The sequence below is a fragment of the Moschus berezovskii genome, chromosome 10, assembly GCF_049115385.1.
Source record: "Moschus berezovskii isolate FMDL1 chromosome 10, NW_MosBer_1.0, whole genome shotgun sequence".
Taxonomy (NCBI): Eukaryota; Metazoa; Chordata; class Mammalia; order Artiodactyla; family Moschidae; genus Moschus; species Moschus berezovskii.
In genome coordinates this window covers 28,013,669-28,033,171 of record NC_142469.1, presented here as the reverse complement: position 1 = coordinate 28,033,171, position 19,503 = coordinate 28,013,669, and the positions used below count along the sequence as shown (strand labels likewise).

The 19,503-nt window shown below is 40.9% G+C and overlaps 1 protein-coding gene across 1 annotated transcript in view; it reads left to right on the top strand.

Annotated features, from left to right (window-relative positions):
• ME1 (malic enzyme 1) overlaps positions 1–19,503 on the top strand; it is a 218,091-nt gene that overhangs the window by 24,261 nt on the left and 174,327 nt on the right. Inside the window, exons 2-3 of the mRNA XM_055433822.2 lie at positions 3,170–3,303; positions 12,333–12,482. Coding sequence (XP_055289797.1) covers positions 3,170–3,303; positions 12,333–12,482 — 284 coding nt within the window. The remainder of the gene's footprint in view (positions 1–3,169; positions 3,304–12,332; positions 12,483–19,503) is intronic.

Genomic DNA, 19,503 nt, shown 5'->3' with positions numbered 1-19,503 from the left:
TCATTACATCATACAGCATCTTCCACTGCAGAGCATGAACTCTCTAGTTGTGGCATGGGCTCAGCAGTTGCCATACGTGGGCTAAGTTGCCCCACAGCATGTGGAATCTTAGTTCTTTGACCAGGGATTGAACTCGCGTCCCTGCATTGGAAGGCAGATTTTTAACCACTGGACCACCAGGGGAGTGCCAATATTCATTGATTTAAAAAAAAAATTCATAAAGAGTAGTGGTATCTCAGCTGGTAAAGAATCCACCTGCAATGCAGGGGACCCTGGTTCAATTCCTGGGTGGGAAAGATTGCCCTCAAAATGGGATAGGCTATCCACTCCAGTATTCATGGGCTTCCCTGGTGGTTCAGACGGTAAAGAATCCGTCTGCCATGAGGAAGACCTGAGTTCTATCCCTGGGTTGGGAAGATCTCCTGTCGAAGGGCATGGCAGCCCAATCCAGTATGCTTGCCTGGAGAATCCCCATGGACAGAGGAGCCTGGTGGGCTACGGTCCATGGAGTCACAAAGAGTCTGACTAAGCACGGTGCACAGCAATACGATATGAGCCCAGTCATAGGATTTGAACTCAGCCCAGTGTTCCAGATTCCCAAGTCCTAGTGTTTGTTTTTGTTTCTTAAGAGTTGAATTGGCGCTTTAGTGTATCTTGGAATATGGAAGTTTGTAGTTATTAAATAAACATCAAAGAATATCAGGAGATACCCAGATGGCATTTTTGTTTATATGGCATAAGGTATGGCAGACCTGATAGACTGAGGAATTGTTTCAGACCAGACATTGGACAATTCATGTAAAAAGGGCTAGTTTCATCAGTACATGAGTTAGTGCCTTGTAAAGCGAAAGAACAAGCCTATGTCAATACTTCTAATAATGAGCCTTTTCTCAGAATATTAGTATTTTGATTACTATTTTTGCAGGCAGATTTTCAAGGGCATAGCATTCAGAAGTTTGCAGCTTCTTCACATACATTTGTATGTTTTTGAGACTTTAACTTTAGCCCAGCATTTTTTTCCCCATTTTTCACTTACAAGTTTTATTGCAAGCTAAAGAAAAGTCTGTTGAGGCTTCTTTTACAAACGCATTACTGTATACAATTTTGCTTCAACTCTAGGAGTTATTTCCTGACATTTTACTTTGTATGAGGGAGGATAAAGGGAGGAGGGAGGTGGGAGGGGGGTTCAGGAGGGGGAACTTATCTAAACCCGGGGCAAATTCATATCAACGTATGGCAAAACCAACCAATATAATATTGTAAAATAATTTGCCTCCAATAAAAAAAAAAAAAAAAGTTGTATCTTTAGCAGGTGAACTGTGCCTTCCGGTTCTGTAGATTCCTTTTTCACAAAAATATCCCTTTCTGGTTACTTTAAATTTAAAATATAATTTTACCAGGCTTAATAGGTTAATCAGTGTCCCGAGCAACAGTTTTAATGCTTCTAAATTTTTAATGTAAGTCTGTAAAAATTTTTAAAACTTTCTATTTTGTTTATGTAGCACATTGTGCATGCATGCTTAGTCGCTTCAGTCGTGTCTGACTCTTTGCGACCCTGTGGACTATGGCCTGCCAGGCTCCTCTGTCCATGGGATTCTCCAAGCAAGAATACTGGAGTGGGTTGCCATGCCCTCCTCAGGGGATCTTCCTGACCCAGGGATTGATGTAGCACATTGCTGAAGTCTAATTAGGTCGGTTAGTATTCTCAGCACTAGGGATAAAGTAGTGGGAAAAAAGAAAATTCCCTGACCTCATGGAGTTTGCATTCTTGTGGAAACACAAAGGAAAAAGAAAATGGCATGGAAAGGTTCCAGCAACGCCATGGGGTCCCTTGGTGTTGACTGGGATCCAGGCAGAGGACGGAGAGGCTGTGCTGGTCTGTTGTGCTCCAGGTAGCCAGGAGGGGGGCACTAGACTGGATGGGCAGGGGGGTGAGGGGGAGGTGTCCTCTCAGTGGGGGACCATCCTGCTACTGTCCATGTGCATTAGAATCTAAAGGACCCACTACCAGCCTTGTAACACTGGGGGCTTTTGCACCAAAGGAAATGGCAGCTAGTGGAGCAAAACATCTTGGAAATGGGCACCAGCTGTGTGGATACCTGTGTTGAGCAAAGCCAGGCGTGGTCAAGGTGGGGCCAGACCCAGAGTGGGCACAGGCTGATCGAACAAGCCTCTTGGGCTTCAGTATCTGGAGCAAGAGACCTTCCCAGGGAGACTCCTCATTCCAGTCCTTCAGGTTTATGACTACTGGGGTTTCTCTGCTTTAACTGCCTCATATTATATCCTGGCCTGTCTCTTAGGTCCATTCTGCGTTTTTGTATCCATTCATCAGTTCTATTTGGTTTGCTTGTTTTTGAGCCTCATAGTTTGTAATACTATTGTTTTGTACAGTCAGTGTTCATGTAAACTAATAATGTAGATATAATAGTAAGGCTCCAGTGGGCTTACTGGGTGAGACTGGAAAGGCTTTAGAGAGGAGGTGGCATTCGAAGTATGGCTTGGAAGGAAAGAAACAGGGAAGACTTTCTTGTCCATGGTATCCTAGAAGGGTAAAGGAGTGCAGCGTGTCTAGGCAGTAGGGAGAAATTTTGTATAACTAGAAGTGTATAAAAGAAGCAGGAGATAGTTTGTGAGAGGAGTTTTGGAAAAGCTGCCTTGAAATCATAGATACAGTGTCTCCAATATATTTTGTATGTATTGGGTTGGCCAAAAAGTTGGTTCAGCTTTTTGTGTGCGATGTGACAGAAAAACCCAAACAAACGTTTTGGCCAGCCCAACAGAAACACAGCAGGTCATAGGCAACCTCCTCATGTTCCTCATTTTAAAATCTCTTACAGTAACTGCTATTCATTTTTCTATTTAATGATTCCAGTACTGAAAATTATGTCTTCTTTCACTTGCATGTCTTCAGATAATCTCCCCCTATCCATCACCTGATTTTATCCTAACAATATCTAAGCGACACGAATCTGAAAATGCTGTCCTAATATTGAAAGGTAAGGAAACTGAGGTGTGGAGAGACCCCATGATTTTCTCACAGTCACATGGCTATGCTTGAATGGATGCCAGACCTGATTTTCAATTCCGTATACTTATTGATTTCACTGGTGTTTAGATATGCGTTTGTCCTTTTCCCCCTTGAATTACTGCATTTCCCTTTTCTCTATAGGACTTGGCTTTTACCCTGGAAGAGAGGCAGCAACTGAACATTCATGGCCTGTTGCCACCCTCCTTCATCAGTCAGGATGTCCAGGTCCTTCGAGTACTTAAGAATTTCGAGCGTCTGAACTCTGATTTTGACAGGTAACATGTTCCCGAAGGTGATTTTTTATATTTCTCTGAGGCAGCTGTCTAATTTATGTCTTATTAGATGAGCAAGTTTAAATATTTAGTGCTTTGGAAAGAGTAGTCAGCTTTGAGGAAGATTTGCCTGTAAATACAATGATGTTTGTAAAAAATTTACCCTGTGTAGGAATATCTGAAGAAGATAAAATTTTCTTTTCTAAACTATATCCTGGGTGTTCATTGGAAGGACTGATGCTAAAGCTGAAACTCCAATACTTTGACCACCTCATGCGAAGAGTTGACTCATTGGAAAAGACTCTGATGCTGGGAGGGGTTGGGGGCGGGAGGAGAAGGGGACGACAGAGAATGAGATGACTGGATGGCATCACCGACTCGATGGACATGAGTTTGAGTGAACTCCAGGAGTTGGTGATGGACAGGGAGGCCTGGCGTGCTGTGATTCATGGGGTCGCAAAGAGTCGGTCACGACTGAGTGACTGAACTGAACTGAAACTATATCCACAGAGAAATAACTTTTTTCTCCTGTGACGGAGTTGTTGCTATCAAGGTCAGTTAATGGGAAATGCCATTCCAAACTAGGTGAAATTGGCTTTGAGTCAGACCTCAAGTACATTGTAGGTGAAAGTGCACTGTTTAGGTTTCCAAGTGTGGCTCCAACACTGTTGGGAGTTTAGGTCACTTACTTTGTTTGCAATCCAGTTTCCGTGTTTATACAAGGGTAAAGGTAACATTGTTCCCTACCTTTGGAATTAGCCAGTTGAAGTTGAAATTCCAGCTGTATCTCACTAGCATTGGATCCTTGAGTAAACTATTACAACCACTGCCATGACCACTGCGTGTCTCACTGTTTTCTTTGGACTCTTTTTGTATTAAAATGTTGCATGCGTGCATGCTAAGCCGTTTCAGCTGTGTCCAACTCTGCAACACCGTGGACTATAGACCACCAGCCTTCTCTGTCCATGGGATTCTCCAGGCAAGAATAGTGGAATGGGTTGCCATTTCTTCTCCAGGGGATCTTCCCGATGCAGGGATAGAACCTGCATCTCCTGTTGCTCCTGCATTGCAGGTGGATTATTTACCACTTGAGCCACTAGGGAAGCCCCTTAAGGTGTTAAACCCACCTAAACCTCAGTTTTTCCATCTCTGGGTTGAAGAGCATAATAGTTATTTGAAAATATTATTGTGAAGGTTAGAAGAGAGAGCTAACCCAGTATCTAGTAAGTCTTCATAATAGGGTTCTCCAGAGATAAAGAACCAATAGGAGATGTGTGTGTGTGTGTGTAATTATGTACATAATGAGAGGGGGTAGGGGTTTATTGATTGATTGCTTGATTTTGATTGTAAAGAATGAGCTCAGTGATTATGGAGGCTTGGTCAGTCCTAAATCTGCAGGTAGACTGGCCAGCTGGAGCCCCGGGGAAGAATCTGATTCAAGTTCAAAGGCTTGAACTATTTTTTGCTGAGGAGTTAGAGGGAAGGCCACTGTTTGTTCCATTAAGGTTTTTAAATGATTGGATAAGGCTCACCAACATTATGGAGGGTACTGTGCTTTATTCAAAGTACACCAATTTAGATATGAGTCTCATCCAAAAACTGCCTTCACAGAAAAGTCCAAAATAGTGGACCAAATATCTGGATACTGTGTCCCAGCCACATTAACACATAAAATTAACCTGTCCTTTTAAACTTAGAAGCCACGCCTGTCTCCTTAAACTAAACTTAATCTCTGCTTAAAGACAATAAAAAGGTCCTACTTGAGCCTAACATGATAGAACTAGCCCAGGAAAAACTGAAAACATGCTAACACTTAACCTAAAAGAGGATGTAAATTCCTAGGGTGATGTTTACTTTTCTCCTTGATATCTTTGAACTTTAATACTATGATGTAAAGTTAACAATACATTTGACCCTTGAATCACATAGATTTGAATTATATGGATCCACCTATATGTGGATTTTTCTCAATAAATGCATACTACAGTACTTATATGCAGAGTGGTCCGTCTGGTCAAGGCTATGGTTTTTCCAGTGGTCATGTATGGATGTGAGAGTTGGACTCTGAAGAAAGCTGATCGCCAAAGAATTGATGCTTTTGAACTGTGGTATTGGAGAAGACTCTTAAGAGTCCCTTGGACTGCAAGGAGATCCAACCAGTCCATTGTAAAGGATATCAATTCTGGGTGTTCAATGGAAGGACTGACACTAAAGCTGAAACTCCAATACTTTGGCCACCTCATGCGAAGAGTTGACTCACTGGAAAAGACTCTGATGCTGGGAAAGATTGGGGGTGGGAGGAGAAGGGGACGACAGAGTGTGAGATGGCTGGATGGCATCACCGACTCGATGGACATGAGTTTGAGTGAACTCCGGGAGTTGGTGATGGACAGGGAGGCCTGGTGTGCTATGATTCATGGGCTCACAAAGAGTCGGACATGACTGAGCAACTGAACTGAACTGACAGTACTTAATCCATAGTTGATTAAATTCTTGAATGGGAACTACACATGTAGAGGGTCAACTGTAAGGTATACCTGGATTTTTGACTGAGTTAGGGTTGGCACCCTTAACTGCCACATTGTTCAAAGTGTTCAGTCGCTCAGTCATGTCTGACTCTTTGCGACCCCATGAATCACAGCACACCAGGCCTCCCTGTCCATCACCAACTCCCGGAGTTCACTCAAACTCATGTCGGTTGAGTCGGTGATGCCATCCAGCTATCTCATTCTCTGTCGTCCCCTTCTCCTCCTGCCCCCAATCTTTCCCAACATCAGGGTTCTTTCAAATGAGCCAGCTCTCCGCATCAGGTGACCAAAGTATTGGAGTTTCAGCTTCAACATCAGTCCCTCCAGTGAACACCTAGGACTCATCTTCTTTAGGATGGACAGGTTGGATCTCCTTGCAGTCCAAGGGACTCTCAAGAGTCTTCTCCAACACCACAGTTCAAAAGCATCAATTTTTCGGCGCTCAACTTTCTTTATAGTCCAACTCTCACATCCATACATGACTACTGGAAAATCCATAGCCTTGACTAGACGGACCTTTGTTGGCAAACTGTATTCAAATACTATGATATACAGTCAGTACATCTTATGTAATATGATAAAGGAATAAAAGAGGAAAAAATTATATTTGTTTATGTATCTTTGCATATGTATTATACATATTTATATATGTACAGATATATATGTATTTATGTACACACAAGCATATTCATAACACAGTAAGGAAGAAATACTCATAATAATTGCACTCCTCATTTCTATAGCTGGTCATCTTATCATAGCTGATATTTATAACTGTCTTCTTCCCCTACCCATTTCACAATTCTCTTGCTTTCAGCAAGTACTTCAGGCAGTCTTGATTCTTCCCCTGGTAGAGGAAGCCAGATTTTAAATTCTGAAGGTTCTGGGCCATTAGTAGTCCTGTCGGAATTGGGTGTTGTAGTTTTCCATTGACTTTAATTGCGGGGACCCCCTAAGGGATCTCTTGTATTCCAGACATCCTTTTCCTTACCTCCATTATGGAGTGGTAGTCCAGTTTCCCCTTGGAGTCAGGATAGGTCACCCCCCCCAGCACGGTAACTCCCTTCTTTGCCTGTTAATTCAGAGGCATGTGGTACCCAGAGTGGCCAGTGGCGGTCTTAACTTCCAGTTCATTGGAATCATTGTCTTCCAGTAAGACATTCTTCCCTTTGGAGTGAACACTTTGGGGCCAGCAGAACATAAGATCTCAGGGACAGGAAGCAGGAATTGATAGTGGATCACTTGGGGGCTTCCCAGGTGGCTCAGTAGTAAAGAATCTGCCTTCCAAGCTGGAGATGTAGGTTTGATCCCTGAGTCGGGAAGATCTCCTGGAGGTGGGAATGACAGCCCCCTCCAGTCCATAGGGTTGCAAAGACTCAGACACGACTGAAATGACTAAGCACGCAGGCATACTTGGCAGTGACAGTGATGGTGCCACTTCAGTTTCTACCCACCTTGATTCTGGGACCTGTGAATGCTGGCTGTGGGAGAAATAGAACCATATATTGGGCACTGATTCAGAGCAGGTATAGCCTCCCAGAGAACCTTGCCCAGCTTTGCAATGTTTTGCCCCCTCGCTGGTACCGTAACTGAATCTTCAGAAGGCCATTCCAGCATTCTGTCAGGCCAGCTGCTTTAGGATGTTGGGGAACATGTAAGGACAGTGGATTGGCAGGACCCATTGCCTCACTTCATTTGCCCTGACGTGAGTTCCTTGGTCAGAAGCCATGCTGGGTGGAGTACCGTGATGTTCAGTGAGGCATCTTGTAAGTCCCTGGAGGGTAGTGTTGACAGGAGCACTGTGTGCAGGGAAGGCAAGTCTTCATACAGAGTGAGGGTCTATTCCAGTAAGAACCAATGCCGTTCCTTCCACGACAGAACCTGTCCAATGTAATCAACTTGCCACCAGGGAGTTTGCTGATGACCACATGGGATGGTGGCGTATCAGGGGCTCAGTGTCAGTCTCTGCCGCTGCCAGTTTGGGCTCTCAGCAGTGTCTGTGGCCAGGTCGGCCTTGGTGGGTGGAAGTTCATGTTGCTGAGCTCATGGGTACCCTTCATCCTTGCCATGACCACTTCTTTTATGAGCCTGTAAGTGGTAATGGGCTTCCCAGGTGGCACAGTGGTAAAGAATCAGTCTGCCAAGCAGAAGACGTGGGTTTGGTCCCTGGGGTCAGGAAGATCTCCTGGAGGAGGAAATGGCAACCCACTCCAGTATTCTTCAGTTCAGTTCAGTTCAGTCACTCAGTCGTGTCCGACTCTCTGCGACCCCATGAATCACAGCACGCCAGGCCTCCCTGTCCATCACCAACTCCCGGAGTTCATTCAAACTCATGTCCACAGAGTCGGTGATGCCATCCATCCATGTCATTCTCTGTCGTCCCCTTCTCCTCCCGCCCCCAGTCCCTCCCAGCATCAGAGTCTTTTCCAGTGAGTCCACTCGTCGCATGAGGTGGCCAAAGTATTCTTGGCCTGGAGAATTCTACTGACAGAGTTGGTTGGGCTGTAGTCCATATGGTTACAGTCAGACATGACTGAAGAGCACCCCCCCCCGCCCACAGACACACAGGTGGTAAGGGTCAGCTGAGGAAAGGCTGACTAGGTTATTCAACTATATGTATTTGCTTCTTAAACTTTATCATCCCTTCCATGTGTTTCTAAAGTCCTTCCTTTATTCTCTTCCATTTTTACTCTACATTCTTTTCCTGGGCCATTGTATCACTTGCCTCCTTCGAGTTAGTGACTTTTGTATTTTTATCGCAGAATGTCCCTCAAATACGTACTGAGATCAGCTTAGTATCAGGTGCTTTTTTCAATACTGGGATTAGAGACAATGATCTCTGCCCTCATGAAACTTAGGTAAATGATTTTTGAAAAGTAGTAAATGGTAAAATAATGAATAAATTATCTAATATGCTAGAAAGTGACAGATGCTTATGCAAAAAAGAGAAAGTGGAGTATGGTAAGAGGGACTGAGAATGCAAGGGGGTGGGTAGGGTCACTGCGTTGTTTAGTTCCATGGTCAGGATGGACTTCCATGAGAAGGCGGGTTATGAGTGAGTAATGAAAGGCAGTGAGACAGTTAACCATGAGGAAACTGAGGAGCAGTGTTCTTTAAGCTGGTACATTCAGGGACCAACAGGGAGACGTGTGTCTGGAGCAGGATGAGTGAGTGGGAGAACAGTAGGTCAGGAGAGGAAGTTAGTGAGGTCATGGAGTACAGATTATTAAAGATGGATTATGGAGGCCATAGTTGTAAGACTTTTGCTGTTTCTCTGAGTGAAGGGGCTCATTCAAGCTTTTGAACAGAAGGTCAGCATGATCTGAGCTATATTTCTAGAAGACTTTGCAATGTTGAGAATAGAATATAAGAGTATTTAGGAGACTTACAGGCAAAGATGATGGTGATTTAGATCCTGGATGGTAGCAATGAAGGTGTGTAGATTTGGATAGATCTTGAAGCAAAATCACTGCAGATGGTGACTGCAGCCATGAAATTAAAAGATGCTTGCTCCTTGGAAGAGAAGTTATGACCAACCTAGACAGCATATTAAAAAGCAGAGACATTACTTTGCCAACAAAGGTCTGTCTAGTCAAGGCTATGGTTTTTCCAGTGGTCATGTATGGATGTGAGAGTTGGACTGTAAGGAAAGCTGAGTGGCGAAGATTTGATGCTTTTGAACTGTGGTGTTGAAGAAGACTCTTGAGAGTCCCTTGGACTCTAAGGAGATCCAACCAGTCCATCCTGAAGGAAATCAGTCCTGAATATTCATTGGAAGAACCGATGTTGAAGCTGAAACTCCAATGCTTTGGCCACCTGATGGGAAGTACTGGCTCATTTGAAAAGACCCTGGTGCTGGGAAAGATTGAAGGCGGGAAGAGAAGGGGATGAAAGAGGATGAGATGGTTGGATGGCATCTTATGCCATGCCTGACTCAATGGGCATGAGTTTGCATAAACTCTGGGAGTTGGTGATGGACAGGGAGGCCTGGCGTGCTGCAGTCCATGGGGTCGCAAAGAATCAGACACTACTGAGTGAACTGAACTGAAGCAAAGCCAGGTGGCGCTAGTGGTAAAGAATATGCCTGCTCATGCACGAGACATGAAAGATGCAGGTTCGATCCGTGGGTTGGGAAGATCCCTTGGAGGAGGGCATGGCAACGCACTCCAGTATTCTTGCCTGGAGAATCCCAGGGACAGAGGATCCTGGAGGGCCACAGTCCAAGGGGTCACAAAGAGTAGGACATGACTGAAGCAACTTAGCACTGAAGCAAAGCTGGCATAACCTCTTAATGTAATAGAGATGCGTGTTAGAGAGCTTCTAGAGCCCAGGAGAAAACAGCAAAGAAAGAAAAAAAGGAATGATCAGTGAAAAGGGAAAATTGAGAGAATCTGGTGACCTGGAATTCAGGTAAAGAGAGTGTATGGAGCTGTAGGGAATACCACTTGTGTCAAGTGTCCTATAAAGTGTTGACTTAGCGACGATGATTTCCACATGGCTAGATCAGTGTTAGCATCATCTTTTAAAAGTCATCATTTTCTTTCCAGTTGTTAGTGTTGGTAGTTGAAATAACATCTACTTGCCAAGCATTAGAATCCTTGTGTCTCTGACTCCAAATTCTATGCATTTTCAGCTATTCCAGAGAACGAGAATCAATCCAAAACAGCTGTTAGGACTATTAAGGACAGTTTTGCAAGATTCTTTCAAGTTGTACCAAACAGTTGGAGTTTTGTTGTATAAACCACTGAAGATTACAAGTAATGTGATAAGGCTGATATTTTAAAAGATAATTCTGGTTCAGAAATGCCTCTAGAAAGAAAAAGACCTCTTGATCTAAATAATTAGAAAAGTCCCTTAAACTTTCTTACCTTAGTAATTTTTAGGGTCATTGTTAACATCCCGTAGTTATTTTCTGCTTGTCATTTTTCTTGACTGTTCAGTACTGCAAATTAAACGATGAAGTCTTTATTTAGTTAAGTTACTGTTTAAACTTTATAGTGATTTTTTCATTTGCCTTTCATTTTAAAATAGAGATAAAGTAATTTAAATATTAAATAAAACTGCTGTTTTCAGCACTGATTTTAGTGTTTGAATGACACCAGCTCAGGTTTATTGTCTTTATTTTTTTAGGTGATTAGGAATATTTCTTTATTTTTTTAAACTGCAACCTGATCCAATTTTTATTTTATTATTATTTTGGCTACGCTGGGTCTTTGCTGTGGGGCTCGGGCTCTTCATTGTTGCGCACGGGCTTTCCCTGCTTGTGGTATGCAGGCTTCTCTAGTGAAGCATGGGCTCTAGAGCATGAGGGCCCTCTAGTTGCAGTGTGCGAGCTTAGTTGGCCCATGGCATGTGGGATTTTAGTTCCCTGACCAGGGACAAACCCATGTCCTCTGCATTGGAAGGTGGATTCTTAACTACTAGACCACCAGGGAAGTCCCAGGAATATTTATGAAGTCTTTTTTGATCAGATGTTTTCTATGTGACCTAAAAAATACTGTATGTGTTCAGTAGCTGCGTCATGTCCAGTTCTTTGCTATCCTATGGACTGCAGCACACCAGGCTTCCCTGTCCTTCACCATCTCCTGGAGCTTGCTCAGATTCATATCCATTGAGTCAGTGATGCTGTCTAACCATCTCATCCTCTGCTGCTCCCTTCTCCTTTTGCCTTCAGTTTTTCCCAGCATCAGGGTCTTTTCCAATGAGTTGGCTCTTCGCATGAGGTACTCGAAGTATTGGAGCTTCAGCATCGGTCCTTCCAATGAATATTCAGGGTTGATTTCCTTTAGCATTGACTGGTCTGATCTCCTTGCAGTCCAGGAGATTCTAGAGTCTTCCCCAGCACCACAATTTGAAAGCATCAGTTCTTCAGCACTCAGCCTTCTTTATGGTCCATCTCTCAACATCTGTACATGACTACTGAAAAAACCATAGCTTTGCCTATGCAGACCTTTGTTGGCAAAGTGATGTGTTTGCTTTTTAATGCTTTGTCCAGGTTTGCCACAGCTTTCCTTCCAAAGGGCAAACATCTTTTAATTTCATGGCCACAGTCACCACCCACAGTGATTTTGGAGCCTAAGAAAATAAAATCTGTCACTGCTTCCGCTTTTTCCCCTTCTGTTTGCCATGAAGTGATGGGACCAGATGCCACGATCTTCGTTTTTTGAATGTTGAATTTTAAGCCAGCTTTTTCACTCTCTTCTTTCACCCTCATCAAGAGGCTCTTTAGTGTCTCGTTTTCTGCCATTAGAGTGGCATCATCTGCATATCTGAGGTTATTATTTGACCTGTCAATTTTGATTCTAGCTTGTAACTAATCTAGCCCAGCATTTCACATGATCTACTCTGCATGTAAGTTAAATAAGCAGGGTGACAATTTACAGCTTTGATGTACTCCTTTCCTGTTTTGAACCAGTGTATATGTTGTTGCAAACATTTAGTTTTATAAACAGCTATTTTATGACTGTGTTGGAATGTAGATCTAATTACGTCCAATTTCCACAGGTATCTTCTCTTAATGGATCTTCAGGATAGAAATGAAAAGCTCTTCTATAAAGTGCTGATGTCTGACATTGAGAAATTCATGCCTGTCGTTTATACTCCCACTGTGGGTCTAGCTTGCCAACAATATAGTTTAGCATTTCGGAAGCCAAGGTATGTAAAGTCTTATTTTAAATACAGTTGTGTCTTCATTTATTTTTTTGTCAAGTTTTTGCTATAATTAAAAAAATTATGTGATGAAATAGAAGTTCATAAAAATCTAAAACTTCATTTGGGCTTCCCTGGTGGCTCAGACGGTAAAGAATCTGCCTGCAATGTGGGAGACCTGGGTTCGATCCCTGAGTTAAGAAGATCCCATGGAGGAAGGCATGGCAACCCATGACAGCATTCTTGCCTGGAGAATCCCATAGATAGAGGACTGTGGTGGGCTAAAGAATATTAAATGTAAATGTATATATAACATTTTAAAATATAGTGTTTCATTCCTAGATTAAAGATCATGGGGAAGTTATTTTTTATAAACCAATTTATGTTTCCTTTTTTAGATACTAAATGAACATTTTTTGGGTAAAAAAGGTAGTTGATCATAACTAAGCTTGTCTTTGGGATAGTAATTGCCTCTATTTTGTGTACATTTTGCAACTTAAAGATTTCAGATTTTCCTGAAAATAAGGAGTATTGTTGTTGTTTAGTCCCTAAACTGTGTCCGACTTCTGTGACGCCGTGGACTGTAGCTCATCAGGCTCCTCTATCCATGGGATTTCTTAGGCAAGAATACTGAAATGCATTGCCATTTCCTTCTCCAGCAGATCTTCCTGACCCAGGAATTGAACCCAAGTCTCCTGAATTGTCAGGCGGGTTCTTTACCACTGACCCACCAAGGAAGCCCAAGGAGTATATTATTTCCTAAATTCAGAGTTGGCATTAAACAGGCTCTTTTGTTGATTTCCTTTAAGTGAAATTGTAATCATCTTTAAAGATGCATAAAATATAAAATATAGTTTTTTAAACCATGGCTTTACTTTATCATATTACTTTAAATACTTTTGCAGCAAGGAACAATTGAAATAAATATTAATGCTTTTAACAGCAGCAACAACAAAAGCTCAAGTTGAATATTTATGTGCTGCTTATAGTTCTGAATTTAAAATAAAAAGAAATGTTTATAAGTTTATATCACAAATATAAAAGCCTACTGTAAGTCCTGTCATTGAAAGTCAGAGGTAAGATCTGAAAGTTAGTAGATTTCACAAAGGTATATTGATGTAGTGGTAATATTTTGCACATTTGTGCCAGTTGCCTTTTGTATAAAGAAAATAATTAGCCACGTTATCCCTTATATAAGGAGAATAATCAATTGTAGATGGTCTGTTAAATTTCCTTAATAGCACCTGTCTTTGTTGCATTTATATAATGGCTATGTTAACAGGGAATTTTTTTTTCATAGAAAAACAAGAGTTAGAATTTAGCTGGTAATACTATGATGCATAATTCTTTTTTGAGTATATAAATATTTTCTTTTTTAATTAAGAAATACATGTTCATTATTGAAAAATGAGAAAATACAAATATACAAAAGAAGTTTTTTAAAAAAATACCTAATGAACTCGGGGTGTTGGTGATGGACAGGGAGGCCTGGCGTGCTGTGATTCATGGGGTCGCGGAGAGTCGGACACGACTGAGTGACTGAACTGAACTGAACTGAATGTCATGCTAACAAACTCGATACAATACTGTTTTCCTTCAGAAGGGATCATATTATATAAATTGTTCTATACCTACAGATGATAGGTGGGTAAGTAGATAAATAAGTAGGAGGGGAGAGGGAGAGGCAGAGATGGGGCGAGACATAGCACAGCATTTGTATCAAAATGCTCACACGTGCTGATTTTAGGTGACATATTCATGGTATTCTATCAAATTTTCTGCAGTATTTAAAATTATTTTTTATTGAACAATAATTGCTTTACAGAATTGTATTGTTTTCTGTCAAGCCTCAACCTGAATCAGCCATAGGTATATATATATATCCCCTCCCTTTTGAACCTCCCCCCCATCTCCCTCCCCACCCCACCCCTATAGGTTGATACAAGCCCCTGTTTGGGTTTCTTAGCCAAATTCCTGTTGGCTATCTATTTTACATATGGTAATGTAAGTTTCGAGTTGACTCACTGGAAAAGACTCTGATGCTGCAAGGGATTGGGGGCGGGAGGAGATGGGGACGACAGAGAATGAGATGGCTGGATGGCATCACCGACTCGATGGACATGAATTTGAGTGAACTCCGGGAGTTGGTGATGGACAGGGAGGCCTGGCATGCTGTGATTCATGGGGTCGCAAAGAGTGGGACACGACTAAGCGACTGAACTGAGCCGAACTGAATGTAAGTTTCTATGTTACTCTTTCCATACATCTCACCCTCTCCTCCCCTCTCCCCACGTCCACAAGTCTATTCTCTATGTCTGCTTCTCCACTGCTGCCCTGTAAGTAAATCCTTCAGTACCATTTTTCTAGATTCCGTATATATGCGTTAGAAAACAATGTTTATCTTTCTTTTTCTGACTTACTTCACTCTGTATAATAGGTTCTAGGTTCATCCATCTCATCAGAACTGACTCAAATGAATTTATTTTTATGGCTGATATTCCATTATGTATATGTACCACAACTTCTTTATCCATTCATCTGTTGATGGGTATCTAGGTTGCTTCCACGTTCTAGCTATTGTAAATCGTGCTGCAATGAACAATGGGATTACATGTGTCTTTTTCAATTTTGGTTTCCTCAGGGTAGATGCCTAGGAGTGGGATTGCTGGATCATATGGTAGTTTTATTCCTAGTTTTTTAAGGAATCTCTGGGAGTTGGTGATGGACAGGGAGGCCTGGCGTGCTGTGATTCATGGGGTCGCGGAGAGTCGGACACGACTGAGCGACTGAACTGAACTGAACTGAACTGAATACTGTCTTCCATAGTGGCTGTATCAGTTTACATTCCTACCAACAGTACAAGCGTGTTCCCTTTTCTCCACATCCTTTCTAGCATTTATTGTTTGTAGACTTTTTGATGATCACCATTCTGATTGGTGTGAGGTGATATCTCATTGTAGTTTTGATTTGCATTTCTCTAATGAGAGATGTTGAGCATCTTTTCATGTGTTTGTTAGCCATCTGTATGTCTTCTTTGGAGAAATGTCTGTTTAGGTATTTTTCCCACTTTTTATTGGGTTGTTTGTTTTTCTGGTATTGAGTTGTCTGAGCTGCCTATATATTTTGGAAATTAATCCTTTTTCAGTTGTTTCATTTGCTATTATTTTCTCCCATTCTGAGGGCTGTCTTTCCACCTTGCTTATAGCTTCCTTTGCTGTGCAAAAGCTTTTAAATTTAATCATGTCCCACTTGTTTACTTTTGTTTTTATTTCCATTACTCTAGGAGGTGGGTCATAGAGGATCTTGCTTTGATTTATGTCATCGAGTGTTCTGCCTATGTTTTCCTCTAAGAGTTTTATAGTTTCTGGTCTTACATTTAGGTCTTTGATCCATTTTGAATTTATCTTTGTGTATGGTGTTAGTAAGTGTTCTAATTTCATTCTTTTACATGTAGCTGTCCAGTTTTCCCAGCACCATTTATTGAAGAGGCTGTCTTTGCCCCATTGTATCTTCTTGCCTCCTTTGTCAAAAATAAGCTACCCATAGGTTCATGGGTTTATTTCTGGGCTTTCTATGTTGTTCCATTGGCCTGTGTTTCTGTTTTTGAGCCAGTACCATACTGTCTTGATGACTGTAGCTTTGTAATATATTCTGAAGTCAGGAAGGTTGTTCCTCCAGTGCCATTCTTCTTTCTCAACATTGCTTTGGCTATTCAGGGTCGTTTGTGTTTCCATATGAATTGTGAAATTCTTTGTTCTAGTCCTGTGAAAAATGTCATTGGTAATTTGATAAGGATTGGGTTGAATCTGTAGATTGTGTTTGGTAGTATAGTTATTTTCACAATATTGATTCTTCCTACCCAGGGACATGGAATATTCTCCATCTGTTTAACGTCATCTTTGATTTCTTTCATTAGTGCCTTATAATTTTCTGTGTACAGTTCTTCTGTCTCCTTAGGTAAATTTATTCCTAGATATTTAATTCTTTTTGTTGCAATGGTGAATGGGATTAATTCCTTAATTTCTTCTTTTGAGTTTTTATTGTTTATAGAAATGCAAGTGATTTCTGTGTATTGATTTTGTATCCTACAACTTTCCTAAATTCATTGATTAGCTCTAGTAATTTTCTGATACTGTCTTTAGGGTTTTCTATGTAGAGTATCATGTCACCTGCAAACAGTGAGAGCTTTACTGCTTCTTTTCCGATCTGGATTCCTTTTATTTCTTTTCCTTCTCTGATTGCTGTTGCTAGGACTTCCAGAACTATGTTGAATAATAGTGGTGAAAGTGGACACCCTTTTCTTGTTCCTGATCTTAGGGGGAATGCTTTCCATTTTTCACCATTGAGAATAATGTTTGCTGTATGCTTATCATGTATGACTTCCCTGGTGGCTTAAATGGTAAAGTGTCTGCTTGCAGTGCAGGAGACCTGAGTTTGATCCCTGGTTTGGGAAGATCCCCTGGGGAAGGAAATGGCAACTCACTCCAGTACTGTTGCCTTCAAAATTCCATGGACATAGGAGCCTGGTAAGCTATAGTCCATGGGGTCCCAAAGAGTCGGACGTGACTGGGCAACTTCACTTTCTTTTCTATGGCCTTTACTATGTTGAGGTAGTTTCCTTCTATGCCCATTTTTTCAAGAGTTTTAATCATACATGGATGCTGAATTTTGTCAAAGGCTCCTTCTGCATATGTTGAGATGATCATATGGTTTTTATCTTTCAATTTGTTAATATGGTGTATCACATTGATTGGTTTGCATATGCTGAAGCATCCTTGCATCCCTGGAATAAACCCAACTTGATCATGGTGTATGAGCTTTTGGATGTGTTGCTGAATTCTGTTTGTTTTTGTTGAGGATTTTTGCATCTATGTTCATCAGCCTGTAGTTTTCTTTTTTTGTGTTGTCTTTGTCTGGTTTTGGTAGCAGAGTCATGGTGGCCTTGTAGAATGAGTTTGGAAGTGTTCCTTCCTCTGCAATTTTTTGAAAGAGTTTTAGAAAGGCTTAGCTCTTCTCTGAATGTTTGATAGAATTCTGTGAAGCCATCTGGTCCTGGGCTTTTGTTTTTTGGCAGATTTTGATCAGAGATTCAGTTTCATTGTGTATAATTGGGTTTTTCGTAATTTCTGTTTTTTCCTGGTTCAGTCTTGGAAGATTGAACTTTTCTGAGAGTCCGTCTGTTTCTTCTTCCCGGTTCTCCATATAGTTGTCCATGATAGTCTCTTATAATCCTTTGTATTTCTGCATTGTCTGTTGTAACCTCTCCTTTCTCATTTCTAATTTTGTTGATTTGATTCTTCTCTCTTTTTTTCTTAGTAAGTCTGGCTAAAGGTTTGTCGATTTTGTTTATCTTTTCAAAGAACCAACTTTTAGTTTTATTAATCTTTACTATCGTTTCTTTCATTTCTTTTTCATTTATTTCTGGTCAGATCTTTATGGTTTCTTTCCTCCTACTAATTTTGGGGGTTTTTGGTTCTTCTTTTTCCATTTGGTTTAGGTGTAAAGTTAGGTTGTCTATTCAATGTTTTTCTTGTTTCTTGAGGTAGGCTTGTGTTGCTATAAACTTTCCTCTTAGGACTGCTTTTGCTGCATCCCATAGGTTTTGAGTTGTCATGTTTTCATTGTCATTTGTTTCTAGAAATTTTTTTATTTCCCTTTTGATTTCTTCAGTAACCTGTTTGTTATTGAGAAACATATTGTTTAATCTCCATGTATTCATGTTTCCTACAGGTTTTTTTCTTGTAATTGATATCTAGTCTCATAGCATTGTGGTCTGAGAAGATGCTTGATACAATTTCAACTTTTTTACATTTACTGAGATTTGATTTGTGACCCAAGATGTGGTCTATCCTGGAGAATGTTCCATGTAAACTTGAGAAGAAGGTGTATTCTTCTGCATTTGGGTGGAATGTCCTGAGTATATCCATGAAATCCATCTCATCTAATGTATCGTTTAAGACTTGTGTTTCCTTATTAATTTTCTGCTTTGATGGTCTGTCCACTGGTGTGAACGGGTGTTAAAGTCTCCTACTATTATTGTGTTACTGTCAGTTTCTCCTTTTATGTCTGTTAGTGTTTGTCTTATGTATTGAGGTGCTCCTATGTTGGGTACATCAATATTTACAATTGTTATGTCTTCCTCTTGGATTGATCCCTTGATCATATGTAGTGTCCTTCCTTATCTCTTATAATCTTCTTTATTTTAAGGTCTATTTTGTCTGATATGAGTATTGTTACTCTAGCTTTCTTTGCTTCCTATTTGCATGGAATATATTTTTCCATCCTCTAATTTGCAATCTATATGTGTCTTGAGGTCTGAAGTCGATTTCTTGTAGATGTCATATATGTGGGTCTTGTTTTTGTATCCATTCAGCCAGTCTGTGTCTTTTGGTTGGAGCATTTAATCCATTTATATTTAAAGTGATATGTGTTCTGATTGCCATTTTCTTAATTGGGGTTGATTTTGTAGATCTTTTTTCTTCTCTTGTATTTCTTGAGTATATAAGTCCCTTTAACATTTGTCGTAACACTGATTTGATGGTACTGAATTCTCTTAACTTTTGCTTATCTGAAAAGCTTTTTATTTCTCGATCAATTTTGAATGAGATCCTTCCTGGGTACAGTAATCTTGGTTGTAAATTTTTCCCTTTCAGTACTTTAACTATATCCTGCCATTCCCTTCTGGCCTGCAGAGTTTCTGCTGGGAGATCAGGGTTTAGATGTATGGGGTTTCCCTTGTATGTTACTTGTTGCTTTCCCCTTGCTGCATTTAATATTCTTTCTTTGTGTTTAGTCTTTATTAGTTTGATTAGTATGTGTCTTGGCATGTTTATCCTGTATGGAACTCTTTGCACTTCTTGGACTTTATTGACTGTTTCATTTTCCATGTTGGGGAGGTTTTCAACTACACTCTCTTCAAAAATTTTCTCATGCCCTTTCTTTTTCTCTTCTCCTTCTGGAACCCCTATTATTTGAATGTTGGTGTGTTTGATATTGTCCCAGAGGTCTCTGAGACTGTCCTCAGTTC